Source organism: Triturus cristatus, chromosome 4_1, assembly GCF_964204655.1.
Source record: "Triturus cristatus chromosome 4_1, aTriCri1.1, whole genome shotgun sequence".
Classification (NCBI taxonomy): Eukaryota; Metazoa; Chordata; class Amphibia; order Caudata; family Salamandridae; genus Triturus; species Triturus cristatus.
The window spans coordinates 1111397253-1111416266 of NC_140585.1; the positions used below are offsets into that span (position 1 = coordinate 1111397253).

At 42.7% G+C, this 19014-nt stretch overlaps 1 protein-coding gene across 1 annotated transcript in view; it reads right to left on the reverse strand.

The window, feature by feature from the left end:
- Positions 1 to 19014, reverse strand: part of CBLL1 (Cbl proto-oncogene like 1) — a 98858-nt gene that overhangs the window by 28183 nt on the left and 51661 nt on the right. Inside the window, exons 5-6 of the mRNA XM_085654117.1 lie at positions 11208 to 11281; positions 10107 to 10151 (exon numbers count right to left, since the gene is read on the reverse strand). Coding sequence (XP_085510243.1) covers positions 10107 to 10151; positions 11208 to 11281 — 119 coding nt within the window. The remainder of the gene's footprint in view (positions 1 to 10106; positions 10152 to 11207; positions 11282 to 19014) is intronic.

Here is a 19014-nt window from a genome sequence, read left to right on the forward strand (position 1 = left end):
GGATGCTGTTTGGCCCTCATGCTGGGAGGGATACTTGCTGGCACACACTCTGCAAGAGGTACTGGCACTCCCCGTATACTGCTGGCTTCTTTGCCTGTGAAAGGTACTAATGCTCGCTGGATGAGACTCGTCTTTCACCGTGCGTCAGGAGACCTCTCACTTTGGGAACCTCTCTGGTGGCTTCTTTCTACTTATGGACTGTTTTCTGTAACCCTTCATTTTATGGTCCCATATCAAGTAAAGCTATCGGATGGCTTTAAAGACACCAGGTTCCGATCCTGGGATATCCTTTTAACAATATTGTTTTTCAAAAGTTAGTCCGATTGGTCCATTTGAAGTGAGCAACGACAACTTCCACAACGCATCAATTGTTAATCCTCAGAACTACAAAAAAAGGGGCGCCTGAGGACAAATCGTCGTCTGGTAATGCTACAAACAAGAAGTACAGGTGTTTTTAGTTTTTCTCTGACGGATGCCGTAAATTCGTCAGCACTAAAACCTGTTTAACATTCACAATAGAACCACTTATTAGAAAGTACAGCTATTAGGCGTAATTACTGCATAATCGTTAAAAATAGTGAGTGCCTCTTGTTGCACGGTTATTTAGTAAATAATACAAAATAAAATCTACTACGCTCCTGCATGTAGTGTGTATGAAAAGGCATTTGGTTGTAAATAGGACAGGAAACAAGATGTAAAATTGAAGGAGTACTTTACGGATTTTTTTGCTTGAAAATGAGGTTAAAACTGCATTTCCCAAATACCTTTGACCTATTTTTGCCAATAGTCAAATTTCAGTTGTATAAACAACTACATATTTTATTTTAATAGTAGTTAGGCATATTAAGCATAGGAATGTAGTCACTATGTATTAGGCCTACTATACCTAAATTGGCCACATCTATAAAGGATTCAAGACTAGGTCACCTTTATAGACACCCCATCTTTTTCATCCCGCTTAAAATACTAGTCGAGACATCGTTCCCCAAGAGGCAGAATTAGTTTTTGGAATCTCTACTGTCTTCTCTACTTCCGAGGCCTGAGAGAGGAAGAGAGGAGTGCAGTAGATAGAACTGAAATAGGGTCGAGATTGTGAATGAGGAAAAAAGAAAAAAAAAAAGAGGTACAGTGTGAGAGAAGAGCATGATAATGAAAGATGTTTGGAGGAGATAACTGTAGAGATGAAAGAATGGAACAGTGAGAAACGAAGGTAAAGAAGGCTTGTGAGATGTGTAAAGAGGATGGAAAGGGTTATCCGACATGAGTGAAGAGGCACAGTGTGTAAGACTGATAACAGAAGGCTAGTGAAATATTCATAAGGTGAAGGAAATAGAGTGACAGAGTAACAAAAAGGTGCAGATTGTGAGAGATTTGTAATGAGAAGGATAGAGATGAGCAGTGGGTAGTAGCAATGGACAAGACAGAAGTGAATAGGGAAAGATGTGCAAAAGAATAGGGGGTAGAGGGAGGTGGTGGAAGGTTGGAAAAGGTACAAAGGGTCGATGTGAAAAAATAATACAAGATGGAAGGGAGAAGTAAGAGACTTGATGAGAAGTGTAGATTTGGAGAAAGCCGAGGGTAACAACGGATGAATAACAAAAGCGATGAATGGTCGAAATAGAAAAAAAACACAAACAGGGATCTGAGAGCAAGAGGAGATGGAATAAGGCATTAGGGAGCATAGAGAATTAAGACTAACTCAAAGACAGTAAAGTGAAAGCAGGAACAGAAACACCATAAAATAAAAGTTGAGGATAGCAGGCGTAAAGGTGAGTTTAACAAACGAGTTGGAGAGTATCTATCCTGCACTATCATCTAGGATATAACTTTTCTCAGGTCCTCAGTAATGCCAGTTTGCAATTATTGTGAGGATATCTACAGACTTGTTGACTAAAACCAATAATACATCCATTCCATCATCTGGAAGTCTTCTGTCAACACATCATTCTGTTGGCCGCACATCATTTACGGTAGGAACAACATCGACCTCACCGTCCAGTTTCAAACAATTATCTTGGCATACTACACACAAACAGCATACTAAAGTTCTGGGTGGCTGGGGTTCATGATCAATGACAGGCTATCTGCTTTCAGCCTCATCAAGGTTTCTCGATACATGGGCCAGATACCCCCCCCCCCTTCCTCCCCACTTCTGAGACAGCACAACCCCCAACCCATAGAAACTGGAATCTACGGTAATGATACATAAATGCCTCTCTTAATCGTTTTTTCCACACAAAGGCCACTCCCTAACATTTCCTCACAAAGAGTACTATTGACACCATGTGATTGTGTAGTTTCTCTCTAGTGTCATGCAAGGGTACATTTTTGACTAAACTAACCAAGGATTATTTGGGAACAACAAAGTCAACAGAAATGGAATGCTCCAAGTAATTTTACTTTTTTGTAATAGATTGCATTTCTCATGGGACAGCATTAGACCTTCTTCCGATAACTGTGAGCAAAGCTTATGGAAAGTTTCTATATACTGTTTTTCACCCTTGGTAAAAAAAACAATGTCATCTTAGAAGCTTTTTACATTCCTCGACATCAAGATCCGTGAATAGATAGAACATGGCATACTGGAAGACTAATTCCACAAGGGTAAATGGCATCCTGCAATAATGGAATAATCCAAAAGATGTGATTGGCTTGGACCACTTGGCCAGTTCTATCTGGTGATATGCCAGCTTTAAACCCAGGTTAAAGAAGACTGTAGCACAATCCAGAAGAGATCGATTTTCATTTATCTTAAATAGAGGATTTTTGGCGATAATGACAGAAGAGTGCAACACATAAATCCACACAGAGATGCAAAGTGCTATTATTCTTCTCAGGTAAAACAATGGGCGAAAATCAATCTTATGACACAGTCTCTTCTGAGTCCATCTCTTTGAAGATCCTCTAATAACACTTGAAGGTCTTTGCAGACAGAAAGCTGCATTCCTATTAATTTTCACTTCACCATATTTCCCTTTTGAGTTTTTGTATTGCACAAATCCGCCAACCTTCTCCAGAACTCCGTGGAACACGTTGGCTTTACTCTGGTGCCATCGCAACTCGTAGGGGGCTTGGAGGCAAATTACTCACTTGTTTTGTTTATCAGAAGTAAGTCTGAGTGATGACTAATTGAGCAAGTGTGTCTTTTAGAACTGGTTTTGCTGCTGGATGGGATTTTGACCCTCCATCTTTATTTAAGCAACAAGCATTTACAATGCAACGGTCTCGGCATTGTTAAAGTTAGAGCTATTGGCATTGCTCATGACAATGCCGTTTCTTTAAATGTTTTAAAAACATAAACAAAAATAATGTCATGAGCAATGCCAATAGCTCTAACTTTACCAATGCCGAGACCATTGCATTGTAAATGCTTGTCTTTGTATTGACAGTTGTGTAACTAGCTTCGTGCACGCGAACCTCCGTGTGCTATATGTATTTACACACTTACAGCTTTTATGACAATGCAGCGACATGAAAAGTTAATGCACAGTTACTCCTGCTTAAAAAAGGCCACATGGAGAAGGACTGGAATGAGAGTGCACGTTGGTCTGCAGAGAAGAAGAAGCCACGAAGAAAACCGAGCGCGGTGAACATGGCGTCCTCTTCGTGAAACACCCTTTTTACAGAAATCCGGTTTTAATTAAGAACATTCCGGTGTCCGTGTGAGATATGGTGGGAGGGCGGGATGAATCGGGGCAGCTGGCAATTGTGACACCAAATAATTTTAAAACCGTAATGACTGCGGTGAAGGCGGCCCGTGACACACGCTGCAAACGCTTCCAGCCGGGAGCCCCTTCAGCTGTTTAAATAGCCCAGTTAAACCTTTTCGCTAAACGTGCAGTAATTGCGGCACTCGCTGTGTTTACATGTACATAGCTACATAATCACTGCCCTGACAGCGGAATCTGCAGACACGGCATCATTGTCTGTACGTGCGCTGTACGCATACGCTGGCACACGTACGTTTCACACACGTCTACGCACACACGTATGAGCGCACGCGCCCACACATGCGACGCGCTGCCCGTACGGCCCCCACAGGGTTTACACGTAGAGTGTCCGCAGAGTCAGGATACGCGTATACCTGGTAAATGTCCAACGGCCTGTATGTATATGCACATATAGTGCATGGCTGGTGTGGCGAGTCTTGTTAGTACGCATTATAGAACAAATGTTATTGTTTGTTGTGTGACTAGTGTTCTTTCACTTGCACTCCTTGCATGGCTTATATTCTTTATATTCTCTGCTTAGTGTCTTTATAGGTCTTGGTTTGACAGCGCAGCAGTCAAACGGGATTGAGCATTTAAAAATGAAAGTTGTCCAAACAATTACGATTTTTGGATTCCCACGCGTCTTCGTGAAAAAACTAAAAAGTGGAATACATTAAATCGTAGTAAACTGATATATAGTCAGTGAACACTTTTCCAAGGGTTCAGATGTATCCCTGACCTCCCCCCCCAAACACACACTCACCCATATCGATTACCGCTGCGTCGCCATAGCTTGCCCCGGTATGTTTTTTGGTTGAGGTGTAATGACGCATTTATTGAGTTCATTTGTAAGTAGGTCACAGTTTAAACTAAAAACAAGCCGAGGGCACCGGAAGACACCACCGCCTTTCTCCGAGGCAGAGCAGAAATGCCTCAGAGAAAGGCAGCGTCCTTTTCGGATTCGGGGGCGTGTTTTGCGGTTTAATGAAACGGAACGCAAAAAACACGCCCCCCCGATCCGAAAAAGACGGGGCTTCAACGGAGTGACTGACCTGTTCTCCAGTGGCTGGCCAGCATTCAAGAGGCCAGCCAATGGAGAACAGAGGAGAAGAGGGGCGGGTGCAAGCCCCTCTTCTCCAAGACATTAAATCTCCGGACTTCCGGTCTGCCGACCGGATGGTCCCGAGACCTAAAAAAGTGCAACAGTATGGTCTGTGAATATCAGGACCACATGACCCTTTTTTGTATATGGATAATCATTACTAAAAATCTGCTTTGCTCCGCTTTGGTACACACCTGCAGCTATAGTTTTAAAAACACTCCCAAACTTGAAGTATGAGACCATAGTATGTTAGCAAATACTGTCGTGAGCAATGAAAATGTGTCTGTAGGAAGCTGGATCTGTATATACTATACCAAAGTAAGGTATAGTGTGTACAGAGTAAAGTGGATCCCCCAAAGGGTAATAGAGGTAAAAAAAATAGACATCACCTTAAACTCTATTTGTGATAGTGTGGGCTTTATCAGAGGGTAGTATTAAGAATTTATTGTACACACTCAGGCAAGAAATGATGTTGCACACTCAGAAGACTGAACTCCGACCAATTGTTTGTAGAAAAAAAATAATATTTCTTTAGTTGTATTTTATTTTTAGAACAAAGCAGGACTTCGTACAGTTAAGTAAAGTTGTACTTTTCGAGACAGGTTGGCAAGAATACAATTGGCTTTGTTACAGGTTTGTAAAATGCTTAAAAACAGTTAACATTATGTTGTAATTATTTCGAGATTACTTTTGGGATTACTTTTTCTACTCGGTGTGGTATGCCTAGATCTCACACATGGACTTTTTGTAGACAAAAATAAGTAAACCACTTACATTAAAAACAAAAACAAACTTATGCCCCCCTCCAGATGGAGGGGGGCATAAGCCTCTCTACGATTGGCTGATTCCCTTCATCTTCAAGATGGCGGGGACTAATGTGTGCTTCGCCTCCTTCACCTAAGTGGTGGAGTTGGCAATGGTGGGCACACCTCTCTTCCCATCTTCTTTTTCCCACCGATTCTTCCTCCCAAAGTGGGGGTTAGAACCAGTGAGGCCAGTTGCTGGGAGCAGCAAAAGGCAGGGTCAGCTTACAAAGGAGTCAAGCCATTGAAGATTCCCCTTTGTGCACCCTGCCCATACTAGGGTGGAGGCTTGGCACCTCTGCACAGGATGTGCTTTGTTTCAGGACCAGAGAGAGAGAGAGGGAGGCTCTCACCGAAGGGGTCTAGAAACCTGTTGGGTGGCAGCTAGCAAGCAGACACTCAGCCAGGAAACTGGTGTTAGGTCGTTTTTCAGGGGGCATCTCTAATGTCCTCGGAGTGCATTTGGCATTAAATCCAACAATGGCATCAGTGTGGGTTTAATGGGCTTACAAGTTTGATACCAAACTTTTAGTCTTCAGTAAAGCCATTATGGAGCTGTGGAGTTCGGGGTGCCAAACTCCCAGCCCATGGTTTAAAAATGGATTTACTACACTTACAATACCTGTGAATGGCACAGGTACTGTAGGGGCCTAGGGTTTCATGTCACTGTGCCCTCACCAGTGGTATAGTGCACCCTGCGCCTTAGGGCTGTAAGGCCTGCTAGAGGGGGACTGACCTATGCCACATGCAGTGTTTTGGTGGACACGGCCCACAGTGATGCTTGCCATGTTGACTTGTAGTTTTATGGTCTCCCCCTGGCACCCAGACTGCTCTGGCTGTGTGTATGGGTCAGGGGAGGAGTCTCTGAGGTCGACATGCCTTAGACTTTCTCTGGCTACAAGGCCCTTGGTATCCCTGGTACCTTTCACATGGGACTTGTATGTAGGCAAGAGGAGGGCCAATGTGGGAGCAAAGGTACTGGTTTGGGGAAAGAACACAGGCCCTGGGTACCCGAATAGCAGGAACCCAGAGCACAGTCAAGGAGCATCAAACATCGGGCAAAAAGGGAGGGGGGGCGGGGGAGGGGGGATAATTTTGCGAGGCGGGGTAACCATGCAAAAAAGGGCACTTTCACACAGCGTCTCAATGAAAGGTAAAATAAATACATTTAGATTAACAAGTAGTACATTTAGATTAACAAGTAGAATACATTTCCTATTGTCAGTCAGGGGATCTTTCTGGAATTCTTCCCAGATAATCTTATTCCATTGTGACTCCCGGTCACAACTGTAATATGCAACAAGTGGCTGACTGTCACCTTCTTTAGAATGTGCTCTGTAGTGTGGTGAATGAGAAGGGGCAATTAGGAGAACCTCTGGTATTTCTCTTGGGCTTATAACCTGGGCACTTCGGAATTATTAGCGTCTCATTAAAGGTTTTTTGTTTCTGAGCTGCCAAAGTTTGAGCTACGATTACACAGGTACTTTGCTACTGAATTTGTTGCTACCTTTTTGAAATTATGAAATTGAAATTATGAAATTAGACCCCACATGTTGGAAAATGCGACGTTTTTGGAATCAAAGGAATTCGCTTCCTGGATTTTCTCCATTTCAGCAGCCTTGGTCTTTGGGATGTTTCAAGGCCCCTGTGGTCTAGTTAGACGCTGCAAGCTCTTCCTGGTGCTTTAAAGTAGGCAAACTACACTTGTTAAGAAGAAAAAAAAAAAAGTATGGTGGAATGGAGAAGCCGGCAGGCATGGTCAATCCTGCTGCAACAAGACAAAAACCCGGTAAGAAAGCAAAAGGAAAAAATGTACATGCTAAAACCCTAAAAGCAATGTTCCGACCCGGTTGATCTGCGAGAGGTGAACTGTGTCTATTTTTTTTATTTGTTTTGTGCTGTAAATGCAGAAAATAAGGAGCTACTGCAGTACACAGTCCACCAGGTGGCATTTGCCTTTGGATTTCTGGTTTCTATCAGGGCTTCCTTGTGAAGTTATGTCGCAGTCTGTAAAAAACTGTCATTGTCGAAAAAAAGTTTAGAAGCACAGCCAAGCAGAATTGGGTCTTTATTGCAGAGAAACAATATTGCCAAAGTCAAAGTCTGGCTTGCATTTTTAGTTATAAGAAAGAGACCATAAACGTCTTCATGGACGCATGGAACAATGAATTCTTTAGTACAGCAGCAACCCAGCAGAAGCAGCACAGGAGGTGCTGGGTATGTCAACCAGTATCTTAATGTGGTTGTATGAATGCCAGAGTGTCGCTAAGCCCTTTGGCACGCTTCAATTTTTTTTTTTGCATACAGCGATTTAATGTACCTTGCAGTGAACCAGTAACATTAAAGATTGCTTTTTGTATACAATGCATGTATGAGAAAGTACTAAATGTAACAAAGTGTGATGACTGTGTACTTTTCAAATGTTCAGTCCCTCATGCATCCCAATTGGAAGCATTTCCTCGGAGAAGAAAGATCACAAACAGCAGCCCAGAAAGATTAAAATATCAGAAAGTTTAATATATTAAAAAGATTAATACTGCTCTCAGCTGACCCAAGTTTTAAATAATGTTGCAAGAAAATTGCTGAAAGGTGCTCACCGACAGATTTCAGAGTACTGACACAAAGCCACTCTAATCTCATATTGTTTTGAAACTCAACCTTCGATTTGAGAATGAACATACACGACTCATCCTTACAAAACTATTTATTCTAATAAAATTATATGTTAATTGAACTCAATTTTATTCTTAATGTTTAATACTATATTCTAGATCCATCAAAATCCAACTCTTGTACTTTTCAATGCAATTTGAAAATACATTATGTGTTGTACCTTTCCACAATTTATTTTAATAAACAATCAATAAGCAATAGACAACATAATTATCCATGGGACAACAACATGCATAAAATATCTTCACCAATTATTTGGTACTTCTTGAGGCATAATTCAATGTTTGCTAATATTAGGAAGTTTTTATCAATTCTCTCATTGTTTAAGCATGCAAATTATAGACATTCAAATTTCGATTTACATTTTATCTTTTTAGGTTCCTGCTTTACCTTTGTTAAGCCATGTTAGGTCAATCTCTTTCACATATAAAGTTAAATTGCTTTCCGTTTCAGAATGGCTATCTTTTACTGTATCAAGAAGAATATAAATAATTACTCACCTTTTACCGGGTTGGAGCACCATGACAGGGAGTAGTAATCAACATATACGAACGAAGCAAATTGTGGTTTCCAAGGGGCTAAATCTCAGCCAACAATGCCCTCAACCTACAAATGTATTACCGTGAAAAGTATGGTGAGCCTAACCAATCAGGCCGACCATAAAGATTATAGAACACCGCCAAAAACTAGATTAAAATTCAAGAATGGATTGCGGTTAAACTATGCAACAGGAGGTAGGTATCAGTCAGATTTTGGGTGCGCCAATGCACCTCGAAGGTTCACTTTCACATCCAGCCAGGCCACATGAATAGCATAACCAACTATTTCTACTGTACATGACCTCATCCTTCAAACTACTCTTAACATGAAACACTGCTCTTGCAATTGTTTCCTTAAGTATTCTATCACCAAGTTACTGCCAAAGGTTCAGGATTTGGTGTCATAAAACCCAATTAAAAGGATAGTGGCAGTTCCGAACACCAAGGGATTGCAGTGCCAGTACTACTAATGTACACTACTAACTTGACAGAAAGCGCATCAAGGACTACCTCCCAAGTGATGGTCGTGTACATTTTGCTCACCATATGAACCCTTTCTCTAGTTCAAGGTGCCTACGACATTAAAAACCTCTGCCTCTACCATGTCAATTCCCCGCCCCCCCCAACCCAATAAAAATTAAAAAAAACATGTTCAGCATAATGTTTGCTTGTCTGGATTTTCCGGTCCAAAATGATGAGGTTCAATTTCATAACAAAATGAGCATGCATCTTCACTTTTGGGAACCAGTGGAAAGTGGTAATCACAATTGTGCTGCCAGGTATGAAATCAAGCAACCTTGTTTCCACTTGGGGAGTCTGGGTATTAAAAGGTCTCTCAGATAGTGGATTAATTGTATTTGGAAAAGAAGTGTACATCCTATATCGATTAACATTCCAGCTATCCTAGAAGGAAGAATGCAGCCATCAATTCCAAGAGTGATAAGGAAACAAAAAAAAAGCACACAGTAAGATGCATATAAAAAACAACACACGTTTGCTTATGAAAATAAACCGGACATACTCCTGCACCGAGTTCATTTCCATGCCCTGCCATAATGCTGCTCTATTTGAGATTACCACCTTAAGCACCCGGAGCAAATACTCTTAAGTATCACTCCTACCAGTGTACCACTGATGCCAAATATTGACAAGAGCACCCAACAAAACGTGCTCAACCAGATGACAATGTATTAAAAAAAGATCAAAAACATACCAATACCAAGAATTCGACCATGTCACACACATTAAGTTAGAGATACAACGTAAGTGTCATATATACCTCTGGATCTCCTTTGTCCCTTTCCTCCCAAACCCTTCAGCGACTCTGCGAAAACAAAAACAATTGCAAATAAAAATACAAACAAAAGGTAAGCACACTTACCTTGGAACTTAAAATTCCACACTCCCTTGGCAGACACATAACGGGCAGCTTTAATAAGCTAGCCCACATGTGAAATACATAAAACCCCTTAATCTAATGAGTGCAAGAGGAGAAAAGGGCGATCATTGCAATTCAAGCACTACAGCTCTATGGGAGGAATGCATGGATGTCAGATCTCCCTTCTACATAGCAAGAGTAAGAAAGCAAGAAAATACAACACCATTCCTGAGAAAGCTCACAAGGTAAAGCAAAAGCAAAGTGTTCAGTAGCAAGCCACTTTCCTGAAGCTTACAGGTTGACAGGTTTCTAAGCAGAGTGGGCCATGAAATGTATGCAAGTATTTCAATACGAAACAACTATTTAATACCTGGCTGAACAAGGGACTACCAAATTAGATGAAATATGAAAATGTTTTGGATTTTTTTTTTTTTTTTTTTTTTTTTTTTTTTTTTTTTTTTAAGAACGTCTAACTGGAGTTCCCCTGAGTAAAGAGTGCACATCACTGAATAGGGGCAATTACAGATTAAATCAATTTGGTGCATGGAACAGCTAAGGAAATGCCAAACAGATGTTTATCCTTACACCAGGTGGGTCACATTCAGCTTTAGTAGGCAAAAGGGAAAACTACACTACTTTCCCTCAAAGTACAAAAAAGGATTATGAAGGGTATTTATTCAGATTTTGCATTAGTGCTAGTAAGCCTCTATACTGAGGCCCCCTAAGAGTTCCAATATATAACGCAATATTATACATACATGAACATACAAAGGTAGTGGGATAAAAAAAAAAATCTAAAAGTTTGCTGGATTTCCTTTGATGATGCCGTTCCTCTGGCATTTAAGCCATTACTGCTGTTCAACAAACATTAGGCTGGACATGAATGCGATGTGCTTCTAGTTTAAACCCCTCATTTCAGTGCATTTAGATTACCAACTATTCCACAGCTATGCATTTTTAATTAAAACAAAGTTACCAAAACACAATTTCAGGCACACTTACCCAGGGCAAACCTTGTCCCCTTTTTTCTCCTGCTGGATTGCACAGTCGTAGCAGAAGACATGTTTGCATGGTATCTGAAAAGGAACAATATCCATTTAATTGCGATCTTTAGTAAATAAAGGCAAATGCAACCAAGTTTCTCGCCAGGAAATTAATTTTATTCAGGTCCTGAAGATGCCTTTTGTTTTAAGCGAGCAAAAAATGTGGTTGCTATGGAGATGAAGGTACCACTAATTCTTAAGATTGAACAGAAAACGGCCTCTAATGCTCAGTACATTATCAGAGATTGGTAAAGGAGTATATTTATCTACAACATTTGAACCCATCTCACACTCACCACAGACTAAAATAAAGCACTATGCGACACCAGTCCTTTGTCTACCTTGAACCTCAATGTTGGTGAGCTGACCACCACGTACCTGACAGATCCTCCCATTTTAAGACAAAGCTCCCAAACTGAACTTCAGGCTGTAGTCTCAATGTCAGAACACGTCTCAATTGGCCCACTCTTTTTTTAACATGTGTGGCTACAGAATAAAGATATATGAAAAGGGCATTCTCCTGGTTCACCTAAAAAGGGCTTTCTCCACTTCTCTTGATGTCATCATGGTCTCGACTACTAACAAAAGCAAGCAAAAACAAGCATTTGCAATGCAATAGGTCTCGCATTTATGAGAGTTTGAGCTATGAGCATTGAAAATGACAATGCATTTTATGTATGTGTTGTTTTTAAAACAGATAAATAAAAGGCATTGTCATTTACAATGCCAACAGCTTAAACGCTCGCAAAAGCGAGACCTATTGCATTGCAAATGCGTTTGGCACCCATGCTATAAGAATAATAAAGATTAACTAAAGCATGTGAAATGTAAGCAGGGACTTAATGAGATCCAGCCACCTTTGATGGCTCCTTTTTAAATTAAAATGGGCAAGTGTCATGCACTAAGAACCAAAAGGTTGCAAACGAAGAAATGTAATATTAGTAAAAGGTTTTTGGTACAAGACTGTCAAAATGAGTATCTGTAAAAAGTGTTTGGTACAAGACTGTCAAGGTACTTTGACAGAAGGTCGAAAGAATCACAGGGGTCCCTCCCCACATATTGAGATCTATCGTTATTTATGACATCACCAATGCTTCTAAACCTCAGTGTTAATATTGCGATAGTAACAGGGACTAAGCAAATGGTTGACATCTGCTATATAACTTTGTAAACAATAAAACGTGTTTGAGGACTCCAGCACTAAGAAATCACCTGAAAGCACATAAATCATTATGGAGGGTGAAATTTGTATCCCTTACTTTAACAAGCTGGTGTTCTATTTGGCCGAACATCAATTAACACGTGATTTACTAGTGTCATTAATTGCAAAAATAAGCCTGCTGTAGAGATTGAATCTTAAGTGTTATGCGAAAGTCACATGAGAACTGAAAAGGGTGCTGCAATACACCATAGATAAATGTTTTATGGTGTGAGTGATGCCGGTAAATGCACTCCATCAGTCCAAACATTAAACAAACGGTTCATCTTATTATACAATTCCAGTCACGGTGACGTGTCTGCAGTCAGTGCCAAGAGTCAAGGCACAGGTGACCGATGAAAGTGCAAATGGCTGCTTGGAATTCTCTAGTGCAGCTCACGAATTACATGAGGGCTAGCTAATAAGGTAGAAAATGTGTGCAGAATCCTACCAAACCCGAAGAAAATTTCAGCACTGAAAACTGTATTTAGGAAGTGAAATTAGGATTAGAACATAAAATATAAACAGAGCACAATACCCATAGCACGCTGAATCAGATGCGAGTGTTACAGTACACGTGGAACGTGTTAAATATCAAAGCGCCAAACGTGTGACAAAGCACCATCAAATACAGAATAGGAACTGCACTTTTGGAATAACCTATGAGTGGAGATGGGGAAGGGGGTGAAGGAGGGGGAGGCTGGAGGGGTGGCACCCCAAACGGCCATTAGGAGTAAGCAAGCAACAACAAAAAAACAAGCATTCGCATAGCCAATAGGCCTCGCCTTTGGGACCTAGTGTTTAGCCACGCAACAGTTGCATAACTAAATACTTATAAGGTCCCAAAAGCGAGACCTATTGGCTATGCCAAGCGGCCGCGAAAGTGAAAGTGATCGCGATCGTGGAAAGTGAAAGTAATCGCGGTAAAGCGCGGCGCGCGCGCCCGCGCACATGCACTGTAGCTCTAGGCTGGCCTGGTAGCACTTTTTGGAGCCCTCTCAATTGCGCATGCGCTGGGTCAGGCGAGACCCAACAAGCAGCAGCTGTCCAAGGATGTGCGCGCGAAGAGTGGGTGGCAATAGCAGAGTCTGCTTCCTTTTTAAATGAAAATGAAACCATGGCAGCAGAGGAGTTACTCCCTACAAAAGAAGCGTTTTTCTCCTGGTCATAAAAATATAATGCATCGGAGCCTGCAGCTCTGTAGTAACACGTCAACACCGACATTCTGCTAAGAACGCTTACATGTTATCTAAGCATTGGAAATACAATTAGTCTGGTCATGTCCGCCGTACACGTGCGCTCCGAGGCTGGAGTGGGGGCTGAAGTGAGGAGAGGCGCCCGGAGGGGCCATTAGGAATGTGTAAGCACCAATAAAAATGCAGTGGCATAAAGCAAATGATTAAAAAGTACAGACCTAGGCGGTCGGCAGTGAAGTACCATAATGTGTGCAGGAGTCAGTGCGCACTGTGCAAAAAGTAAAAATAAAGGCACCTGGTTGCTTTAAGAACAAGCGCAGCCGAACTAATATTTTGCACGCCTGGTTAGGTGTGCTGTCCCGCCACGGCAGAGTTTCAAAAGTGAAGCCTGCAAGCTACGGGTATTCTTGTTTGTCTACGGGATTCCATACCTTGCTCCACTGTACTGCCGACAGTGCTGAGATCTACTTGTGTGTGAGTTCCAGGAATCCACCAACCGTGCAGCAGCTGACCGTGCTCTCCCAGGTTCAGGGAGATTCACAGATCTTTCCTCCTCCCCCTCGTCCATGGCCAGGGTGCGAGCCTGAAAGTGGTGAAGGTGGGTGTTGGGCTGCCACTGGAGTTGAGGTAGATGGGGAGGGGGGGGGGGGGGGGGAACAATGGCACCCACATATTTTTTTTTTTTAAATTAACATAGAGTCTGCTTCACGTGGCGTCCGTGCAGCAGGGGAAGGGGGGGCGGAGCATAATTAAAAGCGATAGCCATTAAAGTAAAAGCGCGTCATGGGGCACTTTATTAAAAATATCTTTAAAAAGGTACTGCACATGCACATTGGTCTTGTGGATGCGATCCAATGCGATGAAAGCGCTGCGGCAGCCTTTAAGCGGGGAGGGAGCATCTCAATTTCTGACGCGCAGTGACAAAGCAAATAATTAAAAAGAACAGACCTAGGCGGCCGGCAGTGAAGCACCATAATGTGCACAGGAGTCAGTGCCTCACGTCGCATAGGCGACCTCTAGAAACCAAGCAGCCCCATTAATGGGAGCGACCAGCTCCACATGCCGCCTCTTTACGGGATCAGGGCCCTGGAGGTCCCGGTGGCACAGCAGCAAGGGGCGGCTAGCAGCGCATCGTAGCTGGTCATTGCCACTACAGCCTGGGCTCACAGGTTAAGCAAATGCAGCCAGACCCATCAGCTCTCAGCCCGAGAAGACGCTGACCAGCACAGCTGTTTGGCCGGCCTGCTGCCTGCGCGAGAGTCCGGCGCTGCTTCACACATGATGCCTCCCTGCTCGGTTTTCTCAAGCGGTCCCGGGATAAAGTTGCCATTGAAAAACAAGCTGGTGGTGCGCGTGCGCCACAGCGAGACATGTGTTTTCAATTATCACGGCCGTGTCTGGGCACAGTAATTGAAAACACATGTCAGCAATGCGCGTAATAGACACCAATAGGCCATGGGCGGAGCAATGCGCCGCCTTTAGCCAATTGCGTTCTGTCTTTCATAAAAAGACGCGCACAAAGGCCAATAGCGTGGCACAAAAGGAATCGCACACGCATGAGCGATTCCTAGGGCGATTTTGAAGCGCCCTACAAGAGGTCTCTCGCTGCGCGAGCAGTGCTATGCACTGCAATGCAAGGCGCGAGACCTATAAATGGAGCCTGCCAAATCATTTATAAGTAAGACAACCTCAAATAGTCCAGCAGTCATGCCATTATTTGGTATTTGCGGTTCTTCATATGTACAAGCCACAAGTTCATTTATCTGTCAGTTTCCTAGAGTGATTGGAAAACTTTAAATAAACTCACAATTTCAAAAAGTCAAACTCAAAAAGTAGCGTTGTTAGCAAGGATATTTTAAGATGACAATGACAAAAGGGAGTCAAAGGAAGGAGCAGTCTTAGCAGAATTGTAACTTTTTTTATTGCAACCACTAACTATTTAAGAAAGTTATAAAAGGGTCTTTCTAAAAACTATATACCATTTTGGGGTGAAAGCTTACAAATGCACTTGCAGAAAGGATATGCCCTCTAGGTCATAGTTTGATGCCTCATTAATCTGGTTAATAGCTGGTGCTTCGGGGGGGTGGGGAGGGGGGTAATATTTCAACTGTGCAGGTACAATAAAAAAGCAGGGTGTTAACATTCTAACTGGGTGCCAGCTAATCATTTCCCTAAATTAATTTCAGATATACATAATAAGAAAGCTCTACTCTCTAAATGTATATGGCATTTAAAGCAAATATATTTTATTTGATCGATGCACAGAAGGTCCTGTGTCTGTTCAAAATATAGCTATTCATTATACCGTCAGAGGGAGACATTCATCCTGACCGACCATTTTTTTGAGACCCCCCCAAGATCAGTAACACTTTTGCTGCATAGCCACACCTTCTTGAAAATCCTGCAACTATCGCAAAACTCTGGTCCAGAGCTTTTTTTTGTTTGTTTAATCAGATGAGTTTGTGGACATTTTTAATAAAATACCACACTCCGCCCACATTACATGCCCAGCTGAGAACATGAGCGCCATTTGATTCAGCTCCATAATCCGTATGCCAGATGAGTGGTTTGAAAACTAACAGGCCGGGCAAGCATCATAGCACAAGCAGATTCAGAAATCAATTTAATGATCTAGACATTCTCCAAAGCAGTGTGGAAATGAGTGTATTACCTCAATCACAACACTGGTGAGCTTGGGGTCTCTTTAAATCATTCTGTTTTTTGTAATCGCTCTCTGTGGGTCTCATTTGCCAACTCTGTGGCTCATTCCGTTTCACTCTGGAACTCGTTCACTTTTTCTACCCAAATCTCCTTTTCTGCCTACTTGCACTCTTCCGCTTTTTCTAGTGCCCACTTCCACCCCTTTGCTGTGTTAGTAGCGCTATTTATCCCTCTCTGTTTTTTTCATTCGCCCTCATTCAGAGGCACTTCTACTCATTCTGCCTGCGACTACCTCGCACTTTCATCCTGGTCTCTCATTTGTTCTTTCTTTTGTATCTCTTTCAAGCTTTCTCATTTCTTTCCAGAAGAATCTATTTTAGAACTCAAATAATAGAAATGGGAGCAAAAGGTGTGAATTGACATGGAGGAATACAGATTCCAGCCAAGGGTACAATGAGAAAAAGGATGTAGTAGCAACCTAACCTAACCTCCGCTTGACTAAGTGCACAAAATGGTTAGGTTTTCTGGCACCAAAAGCTTTTAGACTTTGCTCTTCAAGTGCATGCCTATTAAGGAAAAATGCTGGTATATTTATGGATTTGGCCCACGTGGAACAAAATCCTTCGTATGTACTGAGAATTAGCAAAATTAAGGTTTAACATTTGTAAGTCCAATATTAAATGTGGTAACAATCTTGGAATGACAGCCGGAGGGAGAACATGGCGGCCGGCTGTGGAGCCCAGTCATGAGCTCCAAGCTCTACAGGCGGAACGGAAAAATGAAGCGCATATAACTTTTCTCCCATTACAGGTAAATTTCAATCAAAGTTAAGCAAGACATGTAACTAAATACCTCGAGCCTGTTGGAAGTCTGCAGGGGAGCGGTAGGGCACTGCAAGGACCACGAGGAATCATCAGGTTTCGGCAGACCGGCGAGCGGAGTATGGTCGGAGGCAGTCTCAGCTCGATGTAGTAATTGACCGCGGCTAGGGTTTCCTTCCGGGGCAAGATGGTGGCTAGCCTCAGTAACATGGCAGCGGGACCCTAGAGATCAATTGCATTGCAGAAGGAGCATACAACACCAAGGAGGGAGCGCATGAGCGTGGTAAGTGACCAATTAGTGGGGGGGGGGGGGGGGGGGGGGGGGGGGGAGACAACACAGGACCACGGTACACTAGTCTTGATTGGGGGTAAGAGAGGGGGCAAAAGACACTTCCTCGCAAAAACGCAAAATCAGGATTTGATCCAAGGAAGGGGGGATAAGCTATTACCTGAGAAACAGGAACTTAGCAGTTAAAATACCCCCGATTCGGCCAAGAAAAATACAGTGCTAGATCCCACAGCTATCAACAAGAAGGGGAAACAAGGCACACTAACTCAAGACTCTGCTTCCCCGTCCACCCAGTCATTACAAGGTCAATTTGCAGGCTCCAGGGTAAAAATCACCCCCTCGTTACGTTGGTTTTTCAAGGTACAAGCCAAGCAAGATAGTCCCAATCCACTTGAACGTGAACAGGAAGTAAAGCTAGATTGTCCAAACAAGGCTGGAGAGAGAGGGGTGGGGATCATGAGTAACAACAGATTCCAAGTTCTGGCCATAGAGGGGACAGTAGTGGAAACAGATACTGAAGGTTTGTCCCTAGACCAAAAAGTGCAAGCAGCACCCCAGGAGGATTCACAAACCGGGGGACAAAAGGGGAGAGCAACTAGGCATGGAGAAATTGACTGAATCCATGATCTTAGAAATGAGGGCAAATTTTGCCACCTCTGAAAAAAACCAAATTGAAAATACAAGGGACATGCAAAGCTTTAGAGATGAATATAAAAATGAGTATCAACAGTGGAAATGTCTCTACCGGTTCTAGGCAAGGAAGTAGAGGCGAGTCAGGCAGAAATACCAACTTTGAAACAAACTAAAAGGACCACAGGAAAAAAAAAAACTAGAAAATCAGGCAAGGAGAAACAACTTGAGGATCCCGAATGTCCCGGAGGGAAAGGAAGGGGAGGACATTAAGAATTGTGTGATCACCCTACTGGAACAACACTTTCCTTGGGTAAGTTGATGGCCCTGGCAGAAGATATACAGAGGGTGCACTGGGACCCCTACGGAAGGGGAAAGTTGAGGAAAAACCCGAGAAGAATCTTGATCAATTTCAAGACCTATGCCTTGAAAGAAAAAATCTAAAATGAGGCTCTTAAAGCTGGCCCTCACGCCAAAGACCAATGGGTCTTTAGAATTAGGCCAGACATTTCCAAGGCAACGCAGGACAGGCAATGGGAATTAGGACAACACATGCAAGAACTACGGCCCCAGGCAGCAACTGTCCAAATGTGCTTCTCAACCACCTTGAAAGTAATGTGGAGGAATCAGATGCATAATGTAAGAGAACCCAAAGAGGTGGAGTCTCTTATTGATCAGATTAAAACGCAACAAAGAACAGAACTAAGACCTGGAGAGCAGGGAGCTCAAAAAGGGGAAAATGTATAGCCTAAGGATGGAGAAAGGAACCTGCAGGGGGTGAGAGAGCATAGATGGAGAAGAATATATAAATAGTCCGATCTGAGTAAATATACTAGACTTTTTCCTGGTGGACAGGGGCCTGTTCAACAACGTCATGAAGGCGGATCATATACCAGCTCATCCTTTTGGACCATTCTGCAGTTCAAATGGAAATACTAGTAGATAACGACCCCTCCATTCCAAGGTGAACA